We start from the raw sequence: 15,836 nt of genomic DNA, 5'->3' as shown, positions 1-15,836 counted from the left end.
GTTTGCCGACGCGGCCGATTAACCATGAATAGTTGAGAAACTGTTGTGTGTGTTTTCTGGCCTGCCCAGATAAAGGGGACTCGGACAGCAGCCACTACGAGTCGTACGGCGAGGAGGACGACGGGGAGCTGGTGAAGGACAGGGCCCACTACATCCAGTGGAGTGCCTCACAGCCCTGTCTGCGGCCCCTGCCCGAGTCGCGCATCTGCGGGTACCTGTGGAGGAGGAAAAAGTGGCTGGGCCAGTGGACGCGCCAGCTCTTCATCATCAAACACAACCTGCTGCTGGTGAGAGAGAGAGAATGTGTATTTGTGTGCGTGCGAGTGTGCGTGCATGTTAAACCAAATAAAGGATCAAAGAAGTCAGAAAAACAAAAGCTCACAATTTAAGAAAAACACTATGTTTGTCTAATGTAAGTATAGCACTAGCATTGAACGTAGCCAAATTAAACACAATAAACTAACATACCAATTACATCTTGTCTCCCTGTCTGTTTGTCTCCCTCCCTATCTGTCTATCTGTCTGTCTGTGTGTGTGTGGCTGACAGTGCTACAAGTGTGCTAAGGACCTGAATCCGCTGCTGGAGCTGAACCTGCTGGGCTGCCAGGTGGTCTACAAGTCCAGACACAGCAAGAAGATGCAGCACGAGCTGAAGGTGGTGGCCGGCTCCGACACGGTCATAATGGGCTTCCAGAGCTGCCAGCAGGCTGAGGAGTGGAGGAAGGTCTGAACGTGTTCACTGAGCACTACATTTACATTTACATTTATTCATTCAGCAGACGCTTTTTTTGAGGGCAGCCGTGGGCCGTGGCCCACTGGTTAGCACTCTGGACTTGTAACCGGAGGGTTGCCGGTTCGAGCCCCGACCAGTGGGCTGCGGCTGAAGTGCCCTTGAGCAAGGCACCTAACCCCTCACTGCTCCCCGAGCGCCGCCGTTGTAGCAGGCAGCTCACTGCGCCGGGATTACTGTGTGCTTCACCTCACTGTGTGCTGTTTGTGTTTCACTAATTCACCGATTGGGTTAAATGCAGAGACTAAATTTCCCTCATGGGATCAAAAAAGTATATATACTTATACTTTTATCCAAAGAGACTTGCTTACATACAGTATGTCAATTACATTACAAGGGCCATTTTCCCTGGAGCAACTCTGGGTTAAGTGTCAAGGACACAACGGTGGAAGCCAGATTGAACCCACAACTTTTCTGGCTACTGCATGCCAGTCCAGCTCCTTAACCACTATGCTACTATCTCTACACTACAGGGCTTAGTCAGAGAAGGGGGTTTTAAAGTGAAAGAGAAATCAGTCACATCAAACATGGAAAGCTGGAAAAGGAGAATAGGTAAAGAGAGAAGAATTCAGAAAGAGTGAGACCTGAGAGAATGAAAGACCCATGTGATGAGACAGAAGAGCTGATGTCCACATCTACCCCCTCTCCCTCTCTCTCCCCCCTCTCTCTCTCCCTCTCTCTCTCTCTCTCTCTCTCTCCCTCGCTCTCTCTATCTATCTCTCTCTACAGATCATTGAGGAGGTGAGCGGCTCTAGCTACTGTGAGCCTGAGTCCCACGGCTCATCGTCCATGCTGAAGTCTGACAGGCTGGACTCCTGCCGGGTAAAGCAACTCTGTCGACAGTGTCCTCAATTACCTACCCCACCACCACCACACTACCCCTTCCTCCCTGCAAAATAACATTAGCAAGGAAGAGTCTCTCTGAATATTGACAGAGCTACAGTATATTGGCCATGCTCATGCAAGCTTTAAGTGGGTCTCTCATCTAATTGCTCCTCGCTCAAAGTCTCCCTTTCATTTCTCAGCTCAGTGCTGCTGTCAGGGTAATGAGGGGGCCTTTCTGTGTGGGGACTGACCCAGCATGACAGTGACCCATCCTGAGACTCCTAAAGGGGTGGGGGGGTTGTGGTTCCTGGAGGACAGTCACCACTGTACTGCCAGCAGAACTCATCTGTTTGTACACAACTTTGAGACGATGGAGCCCATTCATCATTAGAAGTAGTCCTCATTTCTACGGCAATCCGTTTAGGACCAAAAACAAAGCCACTGGGAACCCTGCAGGAATCCCAGGTGTTTAACGTTAGTTAGTTCATGTGCAGGATTGTCTATATATGAATTCATGAGTTGAGATTGGGCTGTAGTAGGTGAAGAGACTATTAAGAGTTCTGTTGGAATTCAGATGAGCAAATCCACCTTCTGTTGTTCTGTCCTTGTCTCTGCTCATCCTCATCCTCCACTCATTATCTTCTCTTCTCTCCTTTACTGCCATACCTCTTCTCCCCCTCTGTCCTGTCTTGTCTTCTTCTCTTCTCATGTCTTCCCCATCTATATGTCCCTCTCACATGGCCTGCTTTGTCCCCCTCACCCACATTCTTTTGCTCCTCTGCTCTTCGATCCTTCTTCTCTGACCGCTGCACTTACAGTATGTTCTGTGTCTCTGACCGCTGCACTTACAGTATGTTCTGTGTCTCTGACCGCTGCACTTACAGTATGTTCTGTGTCTCTTGCCTGCAGTCTAGCACGGTTCTGCACACAGACTCGGATGACGAGAGGCTCTCTGCTCTGCCCTCAGCACCCAGCCCAGAGGAGAGCAAGGACAGAGGTGAGTGTATGCACACACACACACACACACACACACACACACACACACACACACACACACACACACACACACACACACACACACACACAGCACGCACACACACACACACACACACAAACACACACACACACACACACACAGCACGCACACACAGCACGCACGCACGCACGCGCACACACACACACACACACACAAACACACACACACACACACACAGTACTCACACACAACACGCACGCATGCACGCACACACACTCAAACCTAAATGGGTTTGGCTGGCATGTGGCTGGCATCCCAATCATATTTATTGTTTTCTAATTTTCTCCAATAAACTCTTCCTCAATCACTGACAAACAATGTTTTCTCACTGCACGGCCTAGAAATTAATTGAGATGTATTAAAGAGCAGAGTGCAGTTAGTCTGGAGATGTTGAGGAGCACAGACTGTTATTCAAGTCAAAGTCTTGTGTTACAGAATTATGACGCAGATTCCTCCACCTGGAACAAAATGATTTCGCCATTTCCCGAACAAACTTCCTTGTCGCCATTATATCAAACTCAATTACCGTCCTCCTAAAAATGCCAACCATTAACCAGTACAAACACCCTTAAAACTATCATCGTCTTGCTGGCTCAAGGGAAATCAATTGCATTTCCGTGTACCGGTACATCATCAGCTGAGAGGGATGCTATCAATAGCAAAGCGAAGACCTGTTTGTGTACTGAGTGAGATGTACAATGTGTGGCATTGTCCTTTGGCATTGCATTGGGGATTGGGCGCCGGGTGTGGGACATACCAGAGAGGATGCGAGCATTGTGGATGCCACACTGGGGCATTGTCCTGCTCCCAAATTCCTGCTCAATTCAATTGTCACCTCTGGCGTAGCAGTGCAGGGAGGACCCGAGGGTATGGCGTGGGCTGTCGCCAGGGCAACCCTGATGTGTTTGTTTACGTTCCCAGTGACATTGGGATAGCACCTGTGAGTTACTGCATTGCAATGCATAGAAATAAGTAAATGGAGTCGATTAGTGGGATTGACAATAGGCATTTAAAAGGGCAATAGGCAGCATATCTTGGAAACTCAGACAAAGAAGGAGGGAGAAGTGGAATGGAGAGCAACACTGTAAGCAGGTGAAATCTAGGAAACATCTGCTACATCGTAGTGCTTGCAACTCTTGATCCTATAGCAGCACAGATAGAGCTGCCATGTCAGTGATCGGTGGAGGGCCCTGGGGACCGGCCTCACCGTAAGCCATAAAGAGAACCATGTGATCAATGTCGTTGACGTGTTATATTAACTATATTAACCAAGTTATAATAATTTCAAACTGGCCTCCTTCAGAGAAATTCAGGGAGATTCTTTGAAGCATGTTAGAGATGAAAGATAGAGGGACATTCATCAGAAGTCTAGCTCTTACTTAACTAAGTGTTGTGCAGTGGTTGGGAACAGAATATGGGGAAGTGGTATTTGTCAGATAGTTAATGTGCTAGGTGGTCACTGGTGTAAAGACATGAGTTAGAGGTTGTGTGTGTCACAAGGAAGGTTCTGGAATGTCATTAAACAGGGTAAATAAATGGAAAAAGATAAGTCAGGTGATTTATATAAAAGGAAGACCTACTCCTGAGTCGTCTCGTTTTCAATGTTTCAGGGCTGGTGCCTTCATTCAGTAATTAGATAATGTGTGTGTGTGGGCGGGGGGGGGGGGGTGTAAAAGTCATACAGCAAACTCATGAGGTAGTTGGTAGAGGTGTGTGAGTGGTTGGTTTTCCTTTGATAAAAGTCTTAAGTGTGTGACACCAAATGTTTTTTTTCGGAAAGACGTCAACATGAACATTAAAGCCATTCCCATGAACATTTAAGCCAATACATGGTTCCAGAACTTTCACAAAATGGCCAGCACTTCTTAACTTTGTCCATAGCCACATTCTTATAGTGTGAGTGTTTCTATGTGGTTGTGTGAATGAAACACTCACTGTCTAAGTATCTGGAGTTACATAATGCTTGTGTGGTTGGTTACATTATTAAACACAACACTTTCGTCGCAGAGATTATGGTTCTTTGTTTTGCTCATAGTTACCATTGTGTTTACATGTTGTGGTTTGTTAAGTCATTTGCTGATCATTTCCATTTTTGGGATTGTTTTGTTCATTGGTGAGCTTCTCTAGCCTGGAAGCCAGCCCGAACTTAGCCCCGCTCACAAAATTTGAGCTTGAGAAGTTCGGTCTGGACTTGTTCCATTGACAAGCCTCTATGAATACTTGAATTGTGCGGACCAATCCAATCGTCTGGGAGGGCTTTATACAAAGATGGACAGATGAGCATCGGTGCCTATTCATTCACGTGAGCTGAGTGCGCTTCGATTGATTTGGTTTACAGCAAAAAGCTTGTCACTAGCAATGGTCACTAGACGTTTATGTCACTATTGTGGCTTTTGTATAAGAAAGCCTAGCCTACTGACAGCCTAATAATTAAAAAAATAAATAAACAGAAAACAGCATTTGTTTAGAAGAAGGATGTTTTGGCCACTAGGATTCACAGTAGGCTATTTTGTTTGTCTGGTTGGTTAGGTCTATCCAATTGTGTGCAGATGCGTTTCCCCCCTGTATCGATTGAAAGATGCCCCATAATCACATCCCAATGCTCCGATTCCAGACTCAAGTTCTGAATAGAATTTTGAGTATGGCTACGTCAGGGGACAGCTTCTCTACACCATAACAAAAAAAAAACAATCCCTCACAATTGCGTGCTAATAAGGTTGTGTATTTGTGTGTGTGTGCGTGTGCGTGTGTGTGTGTGTGTGTGTGTGTGTATTCTACTCAGCTGGCTTCCTGAACGTGCTGATGAACTGCCAGTGGCAGAGCCTGTGGTGCAGGGTGGAGGGCGGCGTGCTGAAGATGTTTCGCGAGGAGGAGGAGGCCATCGGTGGCGACTGCAGCGGCGACGGTGACGGCAGCCCCCAGTACAGCGTCCAGCTGCGTGGGGCCCAGGTGCAGCCAGGCCCGGACACGGCCTCCAGCTACCGCATCAGCCTGCTGCAGCACGGCGACCAGGTGGCCGTGCTGGAGGTGAGAGTCAGAGCTGACCTGAGAGTGGGTCCTGCATGACCAGGGTTGTGTGACTGCAGGGTGTTGGTGGCTGAAGAAAGTTGGCTGGTGTGTTTGCCTGTGTGTGTGTATACATGATAAATTGGATTTATGTGTGTTTAGTACCATTAATCCACCAAGACTTCCTTTCAGTAAGTCCAAACCAGGGAGGTCAGGATTTTGAGAGTTAGCTTTGGCCAGTTAGCATCCAAGTTGGCCACCACCATCTTTGAAAATGGCATCTCATAGGTGCTATTTTCCAGCCACATTTTCACAAACAAGCCACAAGCCAATGTGGTACCACATTATTGGAGACAAAAGTGTGTTGTCTATGTGGATTGGTGGATATTCCCATGAACTGGAATCCACGTGGAAGATAATTTGTGGCCGTCTATTGTGGAGTGCTCTAGAATCTTTGGTCCAGACATACCTTTGATTAAGAGTACTTAAGATGGCAAAAAATGCTTTTTTGCATTTCAGTTAAATTGTGTTAGACATTGCTTCTTAGAAAACATGTTTCATATCTTCACAGCAGTGGTTCTCCATCAGCATGTGGAGGTCACCTGTCTCTTCTCAGCTCTTCACAGCTAGTCAATGGAATAATGCAACTTCTTGGAATACCCGCGGCCGTTTGTGCTGTGAGCTTTATTGGCTCTCCAGGAACTCAGAGTTTGTTTTGCTTCAGTGGAGTGGAAAGGAGAAATGTCCTACTCTGAGAAGCTTGATAACCAGAGGCCCAGTGCCAGTGTGTATAAAGCTCCTGAGAATTAGTCTTAAAAGCAATCTCAGACTACTTAAAATCAAGAAAGGCCACGGCTAAAAAGCCAAGACTAAGAATGTGACATAAAATCTCTCATGGTGAATGTTTGCAAATAGTTTGAGGTACTTCTTGGGGCATGTCATGCATATCACCATAATTGTATTACCTTACAGAGCAATGATGTATTTAGACAGAGCAAGTACAGCCAGGCTACACAGGGTGCCCAATTGAAACACTCTGTTTACAGAGCGTTTATATAGTTTTAGAAGACTACAGATGTAGTTTTTTTTTAATCTACGCGTGTCTCTCACGTCTGGTGTAGCCAGTTCCACCGATTATAGTGGAAGCTAATTGTTGCAGCTCTGCAAACTGAATGCTTCAGTTACTTGCCTTGTGTAGCCTGCCTATAAGACTGTAAGACAGAGCAAGCATAAGATCTTATTTTGAGGACCATATCAGACCAACAACCAGACGGCTTTGATTGGGTGTCCCTGTAAGGAGGTCTGCACACTGTGTGTGTGTGTGTGTTATGGTACAGTGGCCTTGGCTGGGAATGTTTGTACATGTGTGTGTGAAATTAGGTTGCAAGCTTGACTGTATGAGAACACTGTGATGATATGTTTATTTATGTGTGTCTGTGTGTGTGTGTTGTGTGTGTGTGTGTGTGTGTGTGTGTGTGTGTGTGTGTGTGTGTGTGTGTGTGTGTGTGTGTGTGTGTGTGTACAGGCTAGCTGCTCTGATGAGAAAGAGCAGTGGGTTCAACTTCTGCAGGATGGGAGTGTTCCTCAGGGTCAGAGCACAGTCGACTCTTACCATCATCGCGCCAGCCATGAGTCCTTACCACTAAGGTACACATGCACACACACACACACTCTCTCTCTCTCACGTACACATACACACATCACACAGTAAAGGTCTGCGCGGGTCTGATTTTTCAGTCCCGCGCCTGCCCGCTCCCGCAATATTATGGCCCGCTCCCGCATTAATGTGTCATTTTTAGTCCCGCTCCCGCCCGCATCTGTAACATTATGTCCTGCTCCCGCCCACTAAAGCCCGCATGCAGGAGGGATAGCCTATTCAGTTTTTCTTTCTGTCTCACAAAAGGAGCACACACACCTGAGAAAGACTCCAGATATCTATTTTCTTGGTTCTGATTGTAGGCTAACAACTGAAGTAGGCCTAGTCTAGTGACCTTTTCCTCTGTCATGCTTTCGATTTCGAGTTTTGACAATGAGCAGCAGGAATGAATTGAACCCACGTAAATGACAATTTAGGCTAGGCCTGCTATTCGTCATTTATGCTTAAACCCTGTTTTTTAATGCTGCCTAACATAACATCCAGCTGAACTATAGTTATGTACACAGTACAGTTATTTAATTTTACGCACATATTTAATTTGCGGGAGTGCAGTGAATCATCTGTTTGTCCCGCACCCGATAACACACCTCTCTCATCCCGCCACCACCCGCAAAGAGCTTTCCAAAGTTGTCCCGGCCGCACTCTTTTGCGTCAGAAGTGCAGACCTCTATAACACAGTCTCTGTCTCTGTCTCTCTCTCTCTCTCTCTCTCTCACTTTCACACATACACACACACATGTGCAATGCAGACTACTACCAACACCTGAAGGACACTGCTATTTTTGTCTGTTCCAGCGGGCTGAAGACACGAAGGTTCCCCACCTCTAACATGTACATGGACGACCCCTTCCAGCAGCTGGGTTCAGTCCACTCCCAGCCTATCTACTCCAACACGTGTATACTAGAGCACATGGTATGGCCCATGGAACTTGCCTTATGTTTATATGCTAAATACTGCTGTTACAGTACATGTCATGCTGGATTGCAATATTATCTGTAATTTAAATAATAACTGTGAAATGAATCTGAAAAGAAAAGAACTAACGAATGTACTAAAAGTCCATCTGTCTGAAATGCAACGTGTTCAGTTTCAGAACTCCCATGGCGGAGGAAAGGGAGACTGTGGGTCATCGAGGAACTCGGTGAACTATGGCAACAATGAGGTCTTCAGCAACCACAGTAAGTCTGGACCTCAGGCCCAGGCCCAAGCCGCAACATGCCCAGATATCAGGCCCTCTGTGGCCCTTGTCTGACCCTCTTTCTGCCCCTCTATCTGTCCCATCTCCTCTGCTCTGGACGCTCGTTGCGTTTGTCTTATTCATTTATGCATAGCTTGTGGGTGTGAATGCATGCAGAGAGGTCTGGAAAGAGCATTTCAGTCTGTCTGTCTCTCTCTCTCTCTATCTCTGTGTGTGTGTGTGTGTGTGTGTTTGTATGTCTGTGGACAGAGAAAAAGGAAGACATCAGAATCTGACTGGAGGGACTGGAAAATCAGATATCATCAAAATATGGTTACAAAGACAGTTAGAATGGTTTGCATCAGTGTCTGCGTGTGTAGCCGTTTGTGCATGCGTTCGTCTGTCTCTGTGTTAGAACACACCACTTTTTTTTGCTGCTCTCTGTCAAGCGGGCTATTATAAAAAAATGTGCGGCTCTGACATGGATACTTGCGAGAGCATGCTTACGCACAGAAGCCTGTGGAGTCTTGACAGTGGTGCTGCCTATGCCATCTGCTTCTCATTTGCGAACGCGACCCGATTCATTACTGGGTGGTTACTGCAGTCACTTGCTGGACGGTCCTCATATTTCCACCCGTCCTCACAAGGGTACTGAGACAGATACGTGTGTGCCAGTGGCCCTGGGACATCAGTCAGGAGTAGTGGAGGGGAGAGCTGTGGCCCAGATACCCGTGCAAGCGAAGCGGTGACATGGTAATCATAGGTGACTCTGGTGGAAGATGCTGAGGCAAACAGTCAGGGGACAATTTCTGGGCGCAGGTTTCCGGTAGTGGTATTACAAAAGTAATGCAAAAATTAGAAGGCATGATATGGCTTGGATCAAGTGTCTTTTAAGATTAATCTTGACACTGTGACATGCAGAATTGTGTTATACTATTGATACATTTACCCACAGTGTTTCTGAACACATATATCCCACAACGTTTGAGAGAAGAGATTTACCATATTTTATGTGGAAAACATTAGATTTTAAATATCTTCTTTTGCAGACCAAATCATGGCCTTTAATGTGCCTATATGGAGCCTCTAAATTTCCTTTGCAGTCATTAAAGGAGAATTCCGTTGTGATTTTGACCTAAAGTGTGTTGAAACATGATACCGAGTGTGAACGTATGTCTCATAGCTCATCTCGGCTTGTCCCCTGCACTGAAAAATCTGGCGCTAGTTAGCCAATGCTACCAACAGTTTTTCGTTGGGGGTGCCTCGGGCATCGGCCTAGCCATGCAAATAAATCACTGTTTTACACAATTTACGAGGCTCAAAGTAGCTCCATACTTCATTGGTAGACTTACGAGGGCCTTGACATTTAAAACGAGACATTGAGAACTTTAAAAAAAAAAGCACTGGTAGTTTATTTACAAGACGATTTATACAGACAGTACCTTAAGGAATTTTACCGTTCAACGCCATCTTGAATTTAGTCACGATAAGTCGAGCGACGAGTATGAACGAACAGGTATGATAAGGGATCAGATTCCAAAAATAATTCAGTGGAAATGCATGGATTCAGTTGCTTCCAGTAGCAGCAACTGGAATCCATGCATTTCCACGGAATTATTTTTGGAGCCAGATTTCTGAGTGCAGGGGACAAGCCGAGGTGAGCTATGAGACATACGTTCACACTCGGTATCATGTTTCAACACACTAGGTCAATATCACACCGGAATTCTCCTTTAAGCCGGAAATGAAAAGTTAAGTTATCATAGGATGTTAAGAAAATGTTTGTTCAGATGGACTCCATGTCACTTGGCTAGCAAGATGTAAATTGCCTCTACAAGTTTGTAAGACAAAGTGATCATGTTAAGTGTCCTTACTGGGGCCCCACTATACAGACATACAAGGCATATTAAGGACAACGAACAGACTAAAGTGAATGACAGGATGTTACTCAAAATGTCCGTCTGTATGTGGCGTTATAAAGAACTTAATGACATATAACACAGCATAATATACAACACATTCCTGTGTAATCTCATTTGGGATTAGCCTACTCAAAAAAAGCAAAAACTATTTTTGCTACTCAGAATGATTATACTCAGCTGTAAATTATTAGAAAGCTGAGATGCTCATAGCTCTTGTGGTTGCCACAAAAAAAAAGAACCATCTGCGTAGACGGCCGCAGCAGACCTAATGAGTCTACATTTCACCTTTCCCGTGAATTTTGCTGCCAGGACCCCTAGTCCAGTCCCCCGGGAGGGGCATGTGAGGTGATGCTCCCTGGCCGTCTCTGGGAGCGAAGCGTCTGGCTTGCCTCATGTGTCGGGAGCAGGAGCGCTCTCATCGCATGCTCTCATGTTCTCCCAGTTTTGGGAAAAGGAGCCACGGTGGTTTCGGCTGCCATTTCTCCGGCGGTTTCGCTTGTGGCTGCGGGATGCGGGTGTGTGGCGGTGAGGCCTTTCATGGGCACGGCACAAAAACATTGAGACTCATATTTTTTCCCTCTTCCCTCCACTCAGTTTGAGAGGGGGGAAGTGGAAAAGGGAAAAAAACTCCCTCCCCCATTCTCTCTTTCAAATGAGAGAGAAAGAGAGGGAGAGAACTGAAATACAGAAAGAGCAAGACTGAAATGAATTAGGGGCCATCTGTAACCATGAACAGTTCTCATAATTTAGCCTTATTTTATGACTATCATGATTTTAATGATCTGTGAAAGCATGGTGTCATTTTCTCATAGCAAATGTTATTTGGCTTTCTCCCTCCAAAAACTCTTGCTCCTCTGAAACGAGAACTGCTGCTATTAGGTTATTAGTGAAGCGGAGTTTAGAAGGCCTTGATAGTTCTTTGATTAAGCCATGATAGTGTGAACCTAGTGGATTTTTGTGCTGAGCAGGCCTAAAGCGTGTGTGGTCCAACATGTGAGAGCGTAGGTCCCACTCCACATGATCACCATTTCCTGTGCCAGAGATAGTGGTGTCCTACTTAGTGGCAAGGAAACCACTATCTTCCATATTGGGAATAGTATTATATGTCATTTAGGACACGCCCTTAGAGACAGGATGAATTGTGGGCTTTCTAAGAGTTTGTGTGTGTGTACAGTATGAGTGTTTTTTTTTGTTCAGAGCTTTGTGTGACAGTTGAGTGATTGCACAGTCCATAATCTTATACAGTCATCTTGTAGCAGCCAGACCAACGGATACCCTGTCTTTGCTGAATTACTGAAGCTAAGCAGGTGGTTGGGCCTGGTTTGTACTTGGATGGGAGACCTCCCTGGAAAACTAGGTTGCTGCTGGAAGTGGTGTTGGTGGGTGGCCAGTAGGTGGCACTCTTCCCTCTGGCTAAAACATATCAATCCCAATGCCCCAGTGTGGTGACGGGGACACGTTAAACCAAGGTCCTGACTCACTGTGGTCATTTAAGATCCCATGGCATTTATTGCAAAGAGTAAGGGGTTCCCCGGTTTCCGGGGAATTGGCTCATTCACTCCCTCACTCTCCACCTCAAGCTGGTGTGTGGTACGCGTTCTGGTGCATAATGGCTGCCGTGCATCACCCAGGTGGGTGCTACACATTAGTGAGGTTCCCCCTTTACTGTGAAGCGCTTTGAGTGTCGTGAAAAGCGATATATAAATGTACTGTAATGTGTTGTTGTTGCACAACTCTGAATGCTGAATGCTAAATATTGATTTTGCTGTCGAACATATGTAAGGAGTGTATGTCTGTGTGTGCTTGTTGAAGGTCAGGGATTGGGTGAGATGGAGCGAGGTGTTCAGAAGCTGGATTTGACGGGGAAGAGGCGTGTTCAGCTCCGAGCGGGGTCAGAGGTCAATCTCATCAATGCAGGCAAGCCAGCCAAGCGCACGTCCTTCAGACAGTCCCTGGCCTTCTGCACTGAGAGAGTGCAGGTATGTTTGTATAAACACAAGCACACACATACACATACAGAAACACAAACACATATAGGCCTACATGTATGTATTGGAAGTACACTCATCCAAAGATTAATCAAACGTGCCACAGAGTGCACACATAAAGGTTACCTCAGATGATGCTGAGTATTTACTTCATGAAGTCAATATTCAGTATCACCTGAGGTAGGAAATACATTAATAAATGAGCTTTCAAATATATTTTCAACCTGAAACAGTTTAGTTACAGAACGAATAGGCTTTATACAACTAGACACTAAATTGTCTGTGATGTGCACATGGTCATGTAGTTCACACAAAAAAGAATGCTGTAATGTACGTCAGAAGCACAAAACATGTTACAATTGACAGCGGTCATTTGCAGCTGTGATTATAGATTTAACAGACCTCCGAACGTTGGGAAGGCCCATTCATGTGAATGGAACTTTCTGCAGCACTCTGAAGGGCCGTGTAATAATTTTGTGCTTCTGATTAACGTCTTTCATATCACTCTGCAAGTCCGTTCGCAGGAATTTCATTGAAAGTGAAAGTCAGCTAGTAAGACATTGCCACGCAACACCTGAAACTGTTAAGTTCTATCTGTGTGGCGAACTATTTATTTTGTCAGCGGAAGCCACGAAACGGTAGCAAAATAATTTTTAAAGACCCATTGTTTTAAGTTTCTTTTCCCGTTTTGGCACGTAGTCGTATAAAGAAAGATATGAGCATGCTCTGTCACACCCTCTCTTTAGAACACCCCACACCTGTTATGTCAGAGAGTAGGCCTATGCTATATTAGATCATATACACAATACTGCCTTAAACAACGGTTTAATCCAGAGGTCTTCAACAGGTAGCTCCCCATCTCTTTCTGAGTAGCTCTCTAAAAGCTTCAAGCTTTAAAATGTTCAAGAATCTGATAACACAGTCAGTTGGTAAACATGTTAAAGTTCCTATCTAATCAAATTCACAGTCTACAAACAGAGAATGTAAAAGAGGTGGAAGGAGCCTTAGAACGTAAAAAACCTCATTCAGTTGTTTTGGGTTGAGATTAGCTATGTGAGTACATGGAACTACTAATAGAAAACATTGGTAGCTCTCGACCTAGTTCATTTAGTCAAAGTAGCTCTCGGGGGGGAAAAAAGGTTGGAGACCCTTGGTTTAATCTAACCCAGTCATCCATTGGCGTTTCAGTAAGATAACACATCTGGGCTTCTGTGCCCACCGCTAACAGTGGTGCCTGTAGGTCAGTCTCAGGCCCGTCGGTTTAACTAGGATGCACTGCCACCTTTTGTCTGGAATGCTTTATGAAAGCTGCTGTTCAACAGTGACAACTCTTTTAAGCTCCTTTGAAAGAAAGACGTTACGCTTGGAGTATCCACTTCAGTTTTTGGTCAGAAACTTATCATTTTGCACATCTCATCCTACATAGCAAAGGACAAGGGAGCGGCTTGTTTTGGATAATATATCCACCAGATATAACTATGGCATAATTATGTCCCTCATTGAAGCTTTCAGCAGAAGCTCATCATTTCTCTTGTTTAAACAGAAACACATGACTGCCCATTGAGAAACAGGAGCATTTTCGTGTAGAAGAGGTCCAGTGGCCTCTGCCAGTTGAAATATAATCACTCTGAATTACACAGGACAGGAATGGAGGACACTTCCTCCCACAGGAGCAGAGGGGAGAGGGTTTCCAAGATAAAACACAGTTGCTTGTTTTACCCATAATCCCATTTCCTGGAGAGAGAATGTGTAGTTGAGCTTTCCTGATTTGGAAATTTTTTATGAATTGAATAAACCAGCCCATGTATTCTTCATCTTGAGTTTATGTATCCTTAAATGTGTGACCACCTGTCTTCCAGCTCAAAGAAGCTAACCACACAGCATATAACCAGTGTCAAATAAATATACACACACATCCAGCCTCCATGCACACACAGACCCATATGCGCACCTACTCTATTAATTGTATGTATTTTGGTTTGATCCCATGTAGGGAGGTTTCTTTAGTCCACTGCTGAGGAGAACTGCCTCTGCGAAACACTCCCTGAAACACGCACCATCTTCCCTCTTCATAGAACACGGCAAAGTCTTCCAGAAGAGAAAGGTGAATACACACACTTACACTCCTTACAATCTATTCACAACTACTGGCAAACCTGTTTCGCAATCTTGTGAATGTGAAAATGACGTTTTGATCTTAAAATTGCATAATTTTAAAACTAATTACAGCCCTCACTGATAAGGTTGTCTTCTTATGTGATTGCATTATTTTGTCTTATCTGAGAAGTTCTTCTGCTGTTTCTTTCAGGAGTGGGAAACAAAGGCCTCTACCTGACCTCCCCTGGCACTCTCTTTGTACACATTCCCCATTTAAAGCAGTATATATTGCACTGAACATATTATTAATGTGCATGTGGATCATGCATTTTAGGATTTGTGTGGATTTGTTTTGATTTGGGTTTGGTTGAATCTTTTTGTTATTATATGGTTCAATTGGTACTTTTGATTATATATCACAGACACTATCTCTGTCCCTGTCTTTGTTCCCTCTCGGTTCTCCAACAGTCCCCACCACACACACGCCTCCGTACACCCTACATGTATGTCTGATTTTTGTCAAAGCAGTTTTTGCTGTGAAATCATAGCCAGTTTTGTCAGAGCTCCCTACCATTGGTTCATTTTGTATAGGATGTAGTATAGGATGTATATGATCTTGTCAGTTTGGTAAACAACTTTGCAATTCAGGTTGGTGATTATCAGGTATCTCTCACTGGTGTTACATGTCTTAATTTTTAATGTTTAAATACAGTAGTTCAATGCATTTTGACTTTGCACTGCTATGGCCTAGAGTGGAAATACATATTTATGGTTATGACGTAAGCGCACGAGAAATCAGGAAGTAGAATATGAGTGTAAAAATAAAGTGGAATTGGTTGTGGAGCAGTTACCTCTTTATTTCAATGTTTGATCTCAATTCTGTGGTGTAATTTATCAGACTTCTGCATTTTAACAGACAGCACAGTGCACATATTTTTATATGATGACATTTCTATTGAAATGTCTTTTTTTAAATAACTATATTATTATTACTTCACTGAAATGATCACCACTGAAAACAACTCTGAACTGTTTGAGTGTTTCTACCATGGTAATATTAGCTGCCACACAAGAGGAGGATGTGTGTATAGTATGTATTGTTTTGGTTGGGCTAATCTGTAATATTACTTGCTGTATAAACTGATGTGACTGTGTTTGTTTGTTTTTTAAAAGAAGGTGCATACACTAACTTGGCAATTTTGCATTGTTCAATAAAATAAACCAATGCTGGATGAAGCATATCTGTCTTTACTTTTGCCATTCATTTAGTATTTATTTAGCTATTGATTGTCTGACATCACCCATCAAAATTTAAAAATCAAATCAATGTATTAAGC

General features: G+C 44.5%; 1 protein-coding gene across 2 annotated transcripts in view; it reads left to right on the top strand.

Annotated features, from left to right (window-relative positions):
• The window catches only part of LOC143106143 (actin filament-associated protein 1-like 2), a 35,379-nt gene extending 19,629 nt beyond the window's left edge, over positions 1-15,750 (top strand). For both annotated transcript variants that reach the window (XM_076270342.1, XM_076270343.1), the window contains 11 exons: positions 70-287; positions 548-724; positions 1,520-1,612; positions 2,525-2,612; positions 5,434-5,678; positions 7,183-7,304; positions 8,110-8,227; positions 8,403-8,493; positions 12,227-12,393; positions 14,396-14,506; positions 14,711-15,750. In XM_076270342.1, the coding sequence (XP_076126457.1) occupies positions 70-287; positions 548-724; positions 1,520-1,612; positions 2,525-2,612; positions 5,434-5,678; positions 7,183-7,304; positions 8,110-8,227; positions 8,403-8,493; positions 12,227-12,393; positions 14,396-14,506; positions 14,711-14,737 (1,457 nt within the window). In that variant the 3' untranslated portion in view covers positions 14,738-15,750. The remainder of the gene's footprint in view (positions 1-69; positions 288-547; positions 725-1,519; positions 1,613-2,524; positions 2,613-5,433; positions 5,679-7,182; positions 7,305-8,109; positions 8,228-8,402; positions 8,494-12,226; positions 12,394-14,395; positions 14,507-14,710) is intronic.
• Positions 15,751-15,836: the final 86 nt, after the last annotated feature.

Source organism: Alosa pseudoharengus, unplaced genomic scaffold (genome assembly GCF_046254945.1).
Source record: "Alosa pseudoharengus isolate Yale_2024_CS ecotype anadromous, Long Island Sound unplaced genomic scaffold, YU_APseudo_1.1 YU_APseudo_1.1_scf_6, whole genome shotgun sequence".
Lineage (NCBI taxonomy): Eukaryota > Metazoa > Chordata > Actinopteri > Clupeiformes > Clupeidae > Alosa > Alosa pseudoharengus.
The sequence above is the reverse complement of the archived record's forward strand: the minus strand, read 5'-3'. Positions and strand labels throughout refer to the sequence as shown.